This window comes from Echiichthys vipera (assembly GCF_963691815.1).
Source record: "Echiichthys vipera genome assembly, chromosome: 4".
Classification (NCBI taxonomy): domain Eukaryota; kingdom Metazoa; phylum Chordata; class Actinopteri; order Perciformes; family Trachinidae; genus Echiichthys; species Echiichthys vipera.
The window spans coordinates 22,811,639-22,825,695 of NC_139829.1; the positions used below are offsets into that span (position 1 = coordinate 22,811,639).

At 39.9% G+C, this 14,057-nt stretch overlaps 1 protein-coding gene across 1 annotated transcript; it reads right to left on the bottom strand.

Moving 5' to 3' along the window:
* Positions 1–6,597: 6,597 nt before the first annotated feature.
* On the bottom strand, positions 6,598–10,331 carry wdr54 (WD repeat domain 54). The gene is made up of 9 exons (XM_083913005.1): positions 9,715–10,331; positions 9,108–9,170; positions 8,877–8,943; positions 8,318–8,374; positions 8,097–8,224; positions 7,539–7,639; positions 7,111–7,273; positions 6,951–7,025; positions 6,598–6,837 (listed from the first exon to the last, which is right to left on the bottom strand). The coding sequence occupies exons 1-9, from the start codon at positions 9,937–9,939 to the stop codon at positions 6,706–6,708; spliced, it is 1,011 nt and encodes a 336-aa protein (XP_083769131.1). The 5' UTR covers positions 9,940–10,331; the 3' UTR covers positions 6,598–6,705.
* Positions 10,332–14,057: the final 3,726 nt, after the last annotated feature.

Below are 14,057 nucleotides of genomic sequence, written 5' to 3' on the forward strand. Positions count from 1 at the left end.
ATATTTTACAATTCCAGCAACCATATAGTTACCCCTCTGAATGATTTGGCATTACAAGCATTGTTCTTATCGGCTTTACGTGTATCAGAGAAGCTGAGTTCATCTATTGAAACTATTTACTGTAATAGGCAGAACAGTCCAGAACCAGAGGAAAGCCTTACGCCTTGTCTCTTTCTCAGCCTAGCTCTTGCATACACCATGTGAGAGTACTGATTCATTTGACACTGTCACTGAAACTGACACATTTATATCTCAGTCATGAGGCTTAATTTCATGACCAGTGAGCAAGAAAACAATTAACTGTCAATAATTAAGTCAGAAACAGTCAGTTAAAGTTTAAACCACTCTGTCTCTTCTGGTCATCATCTGTATAAGGTTATGACGTTTAATGTGTGTGTTGGCAGTGCATGCAAATTAATGGTGAGTGACAGAACAGCTTTGGAATGTGTGGAAGTCAGTGGGGCACTTCTCCATATCATCTTTTCTGATATGAAAACTTGTGTCTTAACTCATGTATGCTATGTTTATTCTTGGATTCAACAGAAAATATACACTCATAAGAAGTAACTGCTTAATAAATATTTCAAAACCAAAACATGTTTCTTCATGTTTATATTGTCAAGTTTACAAGTTTTAATCGTAAAACATTTTAGTAGATATTAGTAGAGACTTTGTGTCTGACGGTAAAAGACCGTATCATGCTCATACTGGGATGGAGCCAGGGTGGATGCTAAGCATTGCATAGCTGCTGAGTTTCCATACCCCTGGCATCCAAAGGTTACTCAAACAACGATGATTAAAAAGCATCACTAGAGCTTCCCTGACCACAATACCAAAAAGTTACACTCATCTCAGAAGAATCAATTTGCCATTTATAGATAGCTAACTAATCAGAACTTTGTCAGAACCAATGTTGCTTTGATTAATATTCTTCCAAGTGCTAACACACACATGCAGAGCTGAACTGAAGACCCTCTGTTGAAAAACAGCAGGTACTTTATGAAACCTCCCTCTCTGTGGAGGTACTGTCAGGGTAACATTAAATATCAACTAGTTTCGTTTTTGTTTGACCTACATTTAAAATAACCAAAGAAAATAATATTATAAAGTCACTACACACGTTTTTACTTAATTACAGAGTGCAGTCATTTGTTTTTATGCTGCTGAACATGGTGCGTCTTGACAGAGATGATTAAAATGAGTATTTGATCCGTACACCAGATAACCTCTGTGTGAAGTTTCTTCAGTGTTAGTTTGCCTGGGCTTTCTCCACGGCTGCCAATTAGGAATGGTGTGTGTGCGCACTGAGATGAATGCAAATTGATACACTCATAAAGCCTGCATTTCTCTCTTTCTCTCTTTCTCTGTCTGACACACACACACACACACACACACAGACACACACACACACACACACACACACACCTATGTGCCCATGCAGAGATACAAAGAACTCAAGCAATGGCTGATGGAAATGTTTATGTATTTCAAAATTAAGTTGTGCCCTGAAGACGCCCATTGATCTCTTTCATATTAACCCTATTAGCAGTCACACTGACAGAGCACAATGATATGGGTTGCCAGGATATTGCTGTTATTATTGCTGGGACTCTATCTTGAGACTCAATAACTCTCTCACCCACTCACTAGAGGTAATAAGAGGGAGGGTTATGTGTGAGAAAAAAGGTTGGCAATTAGCCAAAAAAAAGCAGATGTCTAAATTTTTACCTTGTGGATGATCTATTATATTACATTTTCCTGAGTGGAATAGATGACACAAAATTGCATGCCTAGTTTTGTCTCACAATTAAATCTATTATATTGATGATAAAATCTCCTCTACTGGAAGAAGGGTGTGGAAACAAGTTACCATGTACCATTTTAGAATTATCATCTCATCCTATTATAAAAGTAAATATCTGACAAAGCAAAATATGTTAAACATATGCATGCACAAACACACACACACACACACACACACACACACACACATACACACACACACACACACACACACACACTTGTTTACAGACACTCTGATTCAAATCTGAGATGAGACTAACTTTATGTGGAAGACTGTCAACAAAATGAAACCATCATAATTTGAATGGTGCCATCTGCACATATGGTCACATACACACCTATGCATAAACACACACTAACCCACACTCCAACGTCAGCGCATCAACGTCAGACAAGCCAAACAGTGCCCAGTGCTAGGCAACCATGCCATCCCAGTGCAGATGGCGGGGTCTGATCATATTTATTTTACTCTAATCTAATGCACTTAAGTCCCCTTTTGCCTACCCATGCCTTCTAAATGACGTTACTGGGGATATGCAAGTCGTGTGTGTGTATGTGTGTGTGTGTGTGTGTGCGTGTGTGCGTGCATGTGTGTGCGTGCGTGCATGCGTGAGTTATGTACGCGTGTACGTGCATGTGTGCTGCGGAGAGGTCAGGACAGACCAACAAATCACAGTTGTATAATGGAATACATCTAAATAGTCACTGGCCACCTAACCCTGTATTCACTTCTCATTTTTAACAACTAAAAGGGCATTATATCAAATAAAACAATCAATTCTGGAGTCAAGGATGGCCTCATGTCCTCTCTTTTCATTCGAAGCTGCCCTACTTAACCTTGCCTGACAGCAGTGATGCATTCCGCCAATGTCTGGCCTTCAGTAAACAATGCTATGCTTCCACATCGTTCAACATGGTCCATCAAAAGCATACTCTTATTATACCCACATTTGTTGAAAATCTCAAATTAAAAAATTGAATGAAATGTCAGTTCTTTAAAGAATACTTTCAACAGCTTTTTTGTTCAGAATCATTTCACCCAAACCTGACAACATGATTTTCTTTTCTTTCTTCCGTCAGTGGAGCCTCTACTTGTCTTCTTATTTGCTGTGGTTTACAGAGATGATTTGGGATATAGTGAGTCAGTCCGTATGTTGAGACATTTTCCCAAATCTGAGGCCCACATAGACGGGAAGGGTGGATTGCCCTGCCATGACATGTGTGGGTGTGGTTTTCCATGGTACAGCACTAATGATGAACAGAAGCTGTGCCTGCACCATGGTTTGATTATAATGTAGTTTGTGGTGATAACACAGAGCTAAACCACTACGCTGCTATCAACCCATTGCTGTCATCAGTGCATGTTCGCAGACTGGACGAGCTGTCCAAGTCATCGGCCCACTTCAGTCACTCCACATTCCAATTATCACCAGTCGCATTGAATAACAATTAAAGACCATATATAAAAATATATATATTTAATATAACCATTCTTAGCTTCTCAAAATAATATCAAATGACAGTGTGAAAATAATAGTACAATGTGAAAGGTGGCTCGTGATGATGAACCTTTAGATAATTATCACCTGCAGCACCCCTAGGCTTACATAAATTTATAGCCAGTGTCAGCTCATTCTTTAGTTCCCAGGCCCACAACTTTACTCGTTTGATTCGCTCAGCAAAAAGAACTCTTAAAAATTCACTGTACACTACCTGCTCATATAACATAAGTATTTTGCAGCTACAGGGCTAGACATTCCCCTTAGGGAGCTAGGTAGAGACCAAAATCAGAGCTTAAAGATTATAGATATTGGACTTATTTGTACCAGGTGGCCAGAAACATGACTCCAAATGAATGATAATGCTGCTCTGTAACTGCTCGATGTGTAAAAAAAAACACTAACTCGCTAACTAGTATCAACCTCAAAGTTGATGACGTGCCAATATTGTGTCCACAACTTCTGTTACTGCTTCCACGTGGCCGAAAGTTATTTTGGGTTTAAATCAGAAAATATCTCATGCATGATATGTAAACAAGACTGGAATCGCACCAGCTTTTGGTGCTTTTATGTGCAGTGGCAGGTTTTTAATGCTACAGAAACATTTGCCTCAGTGCTAAAAACGGTTTGAATGTAACAAACCAATGTATTTCAGGATCAGAATGGGTTTTATTGCCAAATAGGTTTTCACATACAAGGGATTTGCCTTGGGGGTGGGTGGGGGTTTTCAGGGGTGTCCGTGGGTACTACCCTCCTCCTTCCCATTTTAATATGTTTAAAATGGAAGATCTTTTCAAACAGCACGTCTACAGGAAATGGTTTTACTGTTTGCTTCGTCAGAGAGCTGGCCTGTCTGTGGCAGCAGGCTGGATGGGCTTTAGGCTCTTTATCCTTCCCACTGTCCCAGTAGGCAGCTGCCGCAAGGATGGACGGGCATGGGATAAATTGCTCTTTCTCCGGTAGAATAAGAAATACAAAAACAAACAGCCTCAAAGATATTCATGCTGTGGTGTTCACAAACATGCATACCTACCACACCCACTAACAAATAAGGTCAGAACTGGCCCTGATGAATGGACTGGTATTGTTGCATGGTATTTGACAGTCCGGGTTTGGTCGATACCCATGTACAGTATGGGTTGTGCACTGGACAAACTTGTCTTGCTGCTTAATCAACTTTAATAAGAATGTGAAACTTTGACACACAGCTGGACAGTTGAATAAAAGCCGAATACCTTAACCATGCCATGATGACTTCTCATATCCTTGTTTATATTCATCGAACCACTGGGGGCCTAATATTGAAGTTCTTGCATGATGTATGATTCTCATTTGACTCATTAATAAAAGATTTTAGAGTATCTTTTGGGGAATATGAATAGGAGAATGTTGCACACACAGTCCACATAGGTTAACATCCATATCTGAGAATGATTCATGTCGAGGTCTGATCTCCCCAACATTGTGTGCTCAGCTGTGTGCGACACCTAAGAGCCAACTATTGACAAGTACTGTAGCAGTACACAGCATGAGTGGCCCTGGGGCTGTGTACGGGACTAGAGCGCTGCACAGAACTATTGACTCAGTTAACAAGGAATAAATGACTGCTCTCTCCACATGTTTATCTTTGAAAAGCGATGTCATGTTCCCCTTCTCTACTCTCAACTTTTTCAACAAGCTCTTTTACTCTGCTCTTTAGTTCCTTTGCTCTTTCTATCATTTTTCTGATTTTATGTATCACATTTGACTAACCTTTCCCCTTCCTCCGTACTGTTCCAGTTAGTTATGTAATCTGTGTCCGTGTGATTTGGGACCTCATATTGACAGCTTAATCTTTCACTGACCCTCTCCAGTCGGTGCAGTTAGCCACCCCACCCAGGCAGCTGGGAAGCATGTCATACAGAAAATTATTGATTCCTTGAAGTCTTTATGTGTCCATGTCCATGTAGAACATGTTTATGCTTTACAGTTGACCCAGCCATCAGCGTCAATATGACCCTCAGCTGGTACAAAATTTGAGTTACATAACCTGGCTTGTGTGTGGGTTCAAAACAGTCTTGTCAGTTGATGTTATGTGACCAGTGTTGACTGCAAACCAGAAAACTCTGTGATTTAATACACGCTTGGCCCTAAACTGACAAACAGCACACGATTCCTCGCTGACCGGATTCTTCTTATCTCGTCAAAATAAGGTGGGCAGGATTACAATGCTACCTGGTTACCCGATTTAAAAAAAAAAAAAAAAAAGGCTTGTGACCTGTGATAAACAAGACCAGATATTACAGCTGGCAAGATTTGTTTTCAGTCGAGGTCTTCTTTAGCTTGTCTCAGCACATTCTAGAAAACAATATCTCTGTTAGGAATTCAGTAATTCTGGGGAAGTGGTCAATGGTAGTGGTTAGATCGCATTTATATCCAAAAGAGGCCTTGCTAGTTTTTTAATTTAGTAGGAAATACCTTCAGTTTCTACTGACACTTACAGAAGAAAGAAGAATGTCTACTAACTATAAAAAACAAGGTGTAACCAGAAACCAATGGTTAAAAAAATATAAAATCGCCTCAATGCCCTGGAGCGCAAAAGAAAACTATCTTCTTTTTTTTTTTTAAAGACATACATAAAAGTAAAAATCTGATTATACCAAGAGGCCATCTTGCTGACTCTGCTGCAATTATATTTATATTACATATTATATTACTTTCTGTATTTATCTGTAGTACTGCAATCCTTGTGCTGCTGCAAAAAATAAATGTCCCCTCTGGGCATCAATAAAGACATATCTTATCTTATCTAAGAAATAAACCGATACAATGAAAAGAAAATGTTTATGACCTCACTGTGTGATGTGCCCATTAACTGGCTGACATTAATGGTCTGTGCCCTGCGGTCTGCACAAGGTATACAATCACAAAGTGTAGTTTCTCTATAACCTTACCTTTTAGACAACTCTACCCTGTCCTCTAGTGAAATTTGTTGGCACTACACTGTCATTGCCCTGCTCAGAAGTAACTGACCCACAGCCCCATCTATTTGGGAATTTGGGAAGCACAAAATTAAACAAAGACACAACAGCTTTCTTTACAAAAATGTTTACTGAAACAACTATTATGTCAGAAAGAATAATATAATATTTTATTACTTTTAAAGCTACATTCAAATACATGTAAAATACATATGTACTTTAAATACCTTGAAACTTTAACATTTGCATGATTTTTTTAGATGCTAAACTCCATCCTGCCTTTGTAGATATAGAGACGACAATGCTATGAAACAAGATTATGTTAAATACCCCCATCTTTGCAGAATCTCAACCTGACTCAGTTCCCTATGGATCCTGTTATCTTTCCACAAACATTCTAAAATAACAAATTTACATTCATGTAGTGAGTGTAGTGAAAAGTCCTACGTCTGGGTGTAACGGATAATCTCACTCAAGTCATAGCCTGTCACTGCAAAGGCATAACCATCGGCATCACAGAACTTGGCGCCACAGATTTGTGTGTCCGTCACACACTCGTTGTGCAAATGGGCAACCTGAAAAGAATTGAGGAAAATACACAATCATGGTCTCATTGAGAGCAAGTATAAATCTGGGGGAATTTTGAACAAATTAAATAAATTTAGTATTCGGAACTAAGACCCATTACCTCCACGCTGTTGGTCTCTGGGGTCATTGTCAGGAGCCACACCCTGACCAGAGAGTCCTCAGCAGCAGATAGAAGCTGAAGAAAAAGCAAAATCAAGTGGTATGAGATATGCCCCCCCCAAAAACAAAAACATTTTTGTTTTTTTGTTTATTCAACTCACCAGCCCAGATAAAGGAGCAATGTCCAGTGAGTATATCCAGCGAGCGTGGGCATTGACCTCAGCATGCAGGATTCCTGTTACTGCCTCATAGAGACGAATCTGGCCTGTACCGTAACCTGCCACCACTGTACCTTTCCACAACTTGACAGATGAGCAGCTCATACTGAGAGCAGTGAGGAAGATGGAGGATGATTGCCATGGGGGAATTAAGGGAAAAGATAATGGACATTAGATTAGAGCAAAGAGGGCAGTGGAAAGGAACATCATGTAGAGAGAAGTACAACAATGCATTAGGAAGGAAAGAGATAGAGAGGAAAGAGAGTAGAAGAGGAGTGATGATGGAGTTTCACCACAGGTTAGCTTATTTTAGCCCAATCTGACATTGTACACCAAAAAATGTTAATACTATAATACAATTAACTTCTTACTCAAAACCGGGGATGTTGTTGAGCAGCTGAAATTCTTCCCCAGACTTCCACACACACAGGTTGCCCCCGTCATCTGCACTGACCAGATCAGCTATGCACTCCTGAGGGGAGGGGCACAGCAACAGAGTGCAAGGGATTATATGATTCCTAGAATGGTTCTGTAAGTATTATATAAAGTAGTAATTTGTTAAGCTATGTCTGTCATTCAAGGAAAAGTTAGAAGCTATCCTGAATCAACCAAGGTTCCACACTCTCACTCACTCACTCACTCACTCACTCACTCACTCACTCACTCACTCACTCACTCACTCACTCACTCACTCACTCACTCACTCACACACACACACTCTCACACACACTCTCACACACACACACACACACACACACACACACACACACACACACACACACACACACACACACACACACACACACACACACACACACACACACACACACACACACACACACACACACACACACACACACACACACACACACACACACACACACACACACACACACACACACACACACACACACACACACACACTCTACCTGGCTCCCAGAGCACTCTGAAGCCATGTCAGTGATGGAGTCCTTGTGCTCCTCCAGGACCTCAGACAGGGTAATATTACTGCCTTTACTGGGAACATCAAATACTAGAATTGCCCCAGATGAAACACCTAGAAAGAGAGAGAGAGCGAGCAAGAGAAAGTGGATGTAGAGGTGTATCCTGTATTTTGAATACACATAAATAGATTGCATTCAGTACTTACCCACACATATATAACTCTCCCGCACTGCTGATATCCCCCGAGCAAACACGGCTTGAGCTGGGACACAAATAAGCTCTGTGAGTGCACTAGATTTGGTATAAAACTCTTGATTAATATTGTTATGTCACACACAAATCCATGATTGCTTAAAATACATATATGAACATATATTATATTATGTGTAAAAAAGCCAGTATTATATTTTGCGTTAACCTGACATAAAAAAGTATTGTTAATGTGTGCAATATATTTTTCTGCCATTTGTGTGGATACAATTATGTAGGTGTAGATGCCTGGTAATTGTTTATTTCATTATAATAATCAGGTTATCCCACTGATGTTTTTAAATTATGTTTGTGTTATATGAGGATGGATAATCTACACTGACAGATTTCCGGAAACAATTAAGTATAATTGTGTCCTATTCTATTGTATCATATCTTCCTGTGTCATGTCTTATTGGATTGCATCATATAATATATTGATCCTTTTTAATGTTTCCAAGCAAATAATTGAGATAGGTCAGTCTACATGTTTAGCAAATCCATAGTAAGTTTACCTGTTGGTGTTTCCGGAGTATCCAGTGCGTGCCAGTACACCATGATGGAACCATCAGATTCATACATCTAAAACAATGGATTTATAAGGAAGTAAAAGGCTGCAAGGTTCACACACAACAGGCTAGATACAATCCCAGCCACTATACAGTAAGTACACAAGTAGTAGAAGCAGCAGTGCCTCCTCCAAATGTGTTAACTACCCATGAATGCAGACACACACAGAAGCTCACCTGGATACCTTTCTGAGAGGTCACCACTAGCAGATCACGAGAGGGCAGAGCACAAAAGGCAGCCTGTTAAAAGGATGCACAGAGTTTCTTTATTTTTATGACACAGACAAATGCATACACAGTAAGCCAGAGCAAAAGATAAAACAAGTCAGTGTTAAAATGAATCATTTTATATTTGCTAGCAACCTATTAAATAATGTACTTCACATTTATATAAGCTTTATTAACTGTTTTGTCATGACATGGTATTTTAAATATAAAAAGATGACAAATGTGTTTTTATTGCCTGTCCTTGTGAAGCGTCATCAAGGAATAGTGTTTGCACATTGCAGATATGGTTCACAAGCTTTCATCAAATTAAACCTTTATCTCAATGTATGTTAACATGTCAACTTACTTTATGTCCCCAGTTGAGGACCTATACATGGGGCATCAGTTACAGTGTCCATCTGATTTGAATACATACACCTTCAAATTCAAGTCAGCACTTTTTTTAAATCTTACTAGATACTACTAGTTCCTCAATGATCACTTTGACAGCTATTCTCACTAAGTTCACTGTCTAGCGGGAGAAGAACACACTGCAGAAGTTGCACCGTGGCCTGACCTGCATGATGAGCGATGTGCTTGTGGCGACATTAGGCTCCTTGGACTGCAGCTGACGGTGGGAATAGTTGAGCCCGTCCCAGGACGCACAGACCATGTTGACCACGTTAGCATGGACCACCGTGAAGTAGGTGAGGCGCCGCGGGGCGATGCGTAGCACGCCGAGGTTATTGTAAAGCGCAGAAGCGCTGTTTTTGATCTGGATGCTCTTCTCCTTGTGATACATCGAACTGTCTTGTCTTAGTATAGTAGTCTATTGAAATGACAGTAACGTTAGGCGGTCTGGCGTCAGTCTAGGAGAAGGAAGTAATGACCACCGCAATTAAAATCTGGTCAGTTAAATTAGCAATTGTATTAAAAACACATACCGTTAAGCTATTCAGCAGCAAATGGCAACGCACTCAACATTAGCAGCAAGCTAACCGAGGTAGCGAGAAGCTAACTGCAGCGTAAATAAAAGAGGACACCGTTACTTTTGTTCGACGAATTGCACAAACTCTTGCTTCATATTACAAAACAATTGAAGCAGCCTCTATTGGCGCGTTCGTAATCGGCCATTACATATACATGTAACGCGAACGAGGCACTTTTTTCTAGCTCTTGTTAACAACTGGATTACCTCCGCGTCGTCCGCAGCCATAGAGATAACGCCAACCTCTACGTAAAACGTCATATTTGCGTCCTCGGTCGCTGAGCAACCGTAGACTACACGGAAAAGGGGGGTACAAAGAAGAGTGAACAGTAAGGTAAAGAGACTTGAGATCCTAACGTTATAACTATGATTATTAGTAAGAAGCAACATTTACACGGAGGTGTTGCGGTCGAATGGTGATATGTGTAGCCATTTTAACTTTGTATGAGGAATTAGGTTACCTTCAATTAATATTTACACCAGGCCAGCTGTATCTAAGTTAGCTTGCTAATGTAACATCGTGACTTGTTTAGATTGAAGAGTAAAACAAATCTTTCTGATTCTTTATTTGTCTATTTATTTTATTTTGGTTATTGTTTATTTATTTATTGTTTGGGAAAGGGGTAATGTGTTTCGGGACATATAATTCTAAAAAAAAAAAGTATAAAAATATTACAGGTATTCATGAAAACTCCTAACTCTGAAACATACCCACATACTGTATTTCTTCATGTCGTCTATTAATCAAACAGAAAAAAAACCTACATTCACACAGACATATCTGACAGTTTGCATTATCTGCCCATAAAACTGCTACAGTTCTGTAGCATCTTGTGATTTGACACTGACTTCGTGTTCACTCAGTTGATGCTTTTAATTGAATGACAGGGCACATACTATGTTTTCTAGGAATCCATTTACATATTGACTCAAATAACTTGTTTTAAACAAACTAGTATTTACTGAGAACAGAGGAAAAGCTTACACGCACACACACACACACACACACACAAACTGTCAAGGTTGATCACTACCACCAGAGTGTGCTAATGTTAACCATATGACACACTTCCACAGCAACATACCAACTGATAGAGACTGGTGTTATTCCATTCTAAAGGGTTGTGAGATCAAAGTCTTCATCACCAAAAACATATTTAAATTTTGACTCTGTCATCAAAGTCTTTTTTTATGTAATTTTTGTTTCATATTTTACACCAGCCCCACAGCCAAGATGCCCCGCTCTGCAACCAGGTCCCAACCTGACAAGCAAAAACATAGGCCGTCTGTCCAAGTGGACACACCTCCAATGCAGGACCTGGAGGTGGAAGATATTATCCCTGGTCGCTTAACTCAGGCCCAGTGGACGGACATGTTGATCCAGGAGGATGCAGATGAGGCAGTGGGGGAGATTATGGAGGAACTGTTGAGCAAAGTCATGGAAGGCTGTTTCAAAGTTTACATTGAAAGACAGGTAAAACTGAAAAGGCATTTTCATTTTTTATTTTGATTTCCCTTCAGCGTGAACATCATCTTACCAATTGACACTCATGGAGACATCAATACAATTTGACATCTTGCTGTCATCCAATTTAACCACATGTAATACATAAATATAACATCCATGGTGTTGCCTGTCTTTGCACTTAAGCTAGCACCTTTCTCCGCATCCTGGGCCATGAGCTACCTCACGCAGATTCTAGAGCAGCAAATCTTGTGCCCGGATGAAGGAGAAGCCCCAGAGGAATCATCTAAAACTGAAGACTCAGAGCCTATGCCAGCAACTACAGATGCCTGGGTTCAAGGATGTGTGCCTGTGGTAAATGCTACCCCTCTACCCCACCCCACCTCACAACAGGTACTTTTGATATGTCTGTTCTGCAAGTCTTCTCTTCAAATTTCAACCGACAGGTAATCTGTATCCATATCTACAATATACTGTATGTATATCTCTATATTTGTTTCTTACAGGAGACTGACATTGGCCAGGTCCCAGTACAAACTGAGCCAAGAGCCAACAAGCAATCTAATGTTATGGCCCAGACAAACATCTCTCCAAAGCAATCTGAAGAGCAAACAAGTCCCAGGAGGCCTGTCAGTTACGGGTGCTATAAAGTGCTTAGTCCCCGCTCTCCACCAAAAATCAATCGCATTAAAAAGCAGCAGGTTCATTTAACTCCAAAGCCTGCTCCAGGCAAATTACTGCCACCCCTCTCCTGTTCAGCAGAAAAAAAGGATGTGGATATAGAGAGTAAAGGCCGCACATATTCTCTTTACAACCACACAAATGGATCATCATATCAGCATAAGAGCTACCAACACATGCCAAGGCTCGATCACTCCTCTCTGCCTCGACACTGCGTTATTCCTCAGTATGAGATTGTGGATATCGACTACACAAAACCAATCTCCAAGAAACCAAGTGGAATGTCCAAACTAAAACCAAGATGTAACAAGTTGCAAACTGAATGGACAGAAACCTCACACAAGCAGCTAACCATCTCCAAGGATCAACCTGCAAAGTTTCAGGGGCAAAATGAGGCAGATGTCTGTCTGAAGAAATTGTATCCCTCTAGATACAGAAATGAATGCATGGTGACCTCTGGGCCTCTGAGGCTGGACACAATGGTTTTGGCCAAGGGTGTTTCTCTGTTGGATCCCCAGTCAGTTGAAATGAAGCCTCTCAAATGTAATCCTCCTACCCAGTCTGTAAAACTGAGGCCGATACGAAGTGATGCAGCTGCGCCACTGTTTTCACTTGATCATTTTACCACAGGTCTGCCGCCTCAGGTCACCCCATTGTGTCAGTCCAAGGACTGTGAGAGCTGATTATAAAATTTATGATGATACATATCTATGGGAGTATTTAGAGCTGAATGAGTTACATGTTAATGAAATAAAAAAAAGATCTTTCTAATACAAAACCATGTCATATGATGAACACTGAAGGCTAAAGTTCACGCATAAAAGATAGTCTCTAACAAACTGAATACAATGTATGTGTTATCATTCCTTTAATATTAATATATAATTTCCTTATGTGTAAAAAAGAATTTAATATGTTCTATCAATGCCGACCACTACAGAGCAAAGATAAAGCTAGATAGGAGTACCTCATAGAAAAAATACAACACAGTGAAGTAAAGGAACATCAATCATGGTAGGCTATATTGCAACTGCATATTATACCAGTTAATGTTCTTTGCCTTAATAAAGTACCCTAACTCAGTTTATAGGTACACCTATATCACAGGTGTTTCTACTATTCTGCCAACCCAGTCAGTTTCAACAAAATCTTAACACTATAACTGGGAGGATATATTACAGACTATTGTATTAGACTGCATTAGTTGTAAAAAACGGTCAATTGAGTGTATGCTCATAACATGCACATAATTAATAAGCTGCAAACATCTGACATAGATGTTTAGTGATTTGAATGAAAATAGCAACAAAACTGCCAAATATAATCATTTTACATTTGTTTTATAATATGCTCTCTATAATTAAACGTGTATTTACACCCGGAGCAGTTTTTTTTATTTTTTTTTTTATTTTTTTCTGTTAAATGCATTCATGTGTTAGGACCCTGAGCCTGATTCATCACCATTTTCGGGTTACTGTTGTGCATGTAAACCCCTGAGTGGCCCTAGAGTGGTGGTTCTCAACCTTTTTTGTGACAAGGACCCCTAACCTGATACACATTAAGTCAACCCCATTCGATAAGATTCCACTTCCGGGACCTCCATCTGAAGACATTTTTGTTGTTCGTTATACAGTATACAGTGCAGTATATACAGACCAGAATTTAGTTGTCAGAGCATGTGAAGGAAGTGAAACCTATGCTAAGAAAACTCACTCTCACGACTTATTCGCTCACACTGGGCTCACTTCTTTAATAGTGAAAATAAACCATCCCCCATCTCTCTGGG

Excerpts from the sequence above, each read along its gene's own strand:
- wdr54 (XM_083913005.1), bottom strand. The coding sequence starts at position 9,939 with ATGTATCACAAGGAGAAGAGCATCCAGATCAAAAACAGCGCTTCTGCG. Across the intron at positions 8,375-8,876 it reads TACTCCGGAAACACCAACAG|CTCAAGCCGTGTTTGCTCGG; the intron begins GTAAACTTACTA and ends TTTGTGTCCCAG. Across the intron at positions 8,225-8,317 it reads GGAGAGTTATATATGTGTGG|GTGTTTCATCTGGGGCAATT; the intron begins GTAAGTACTGAA and ends CTCTCTTTCTAG.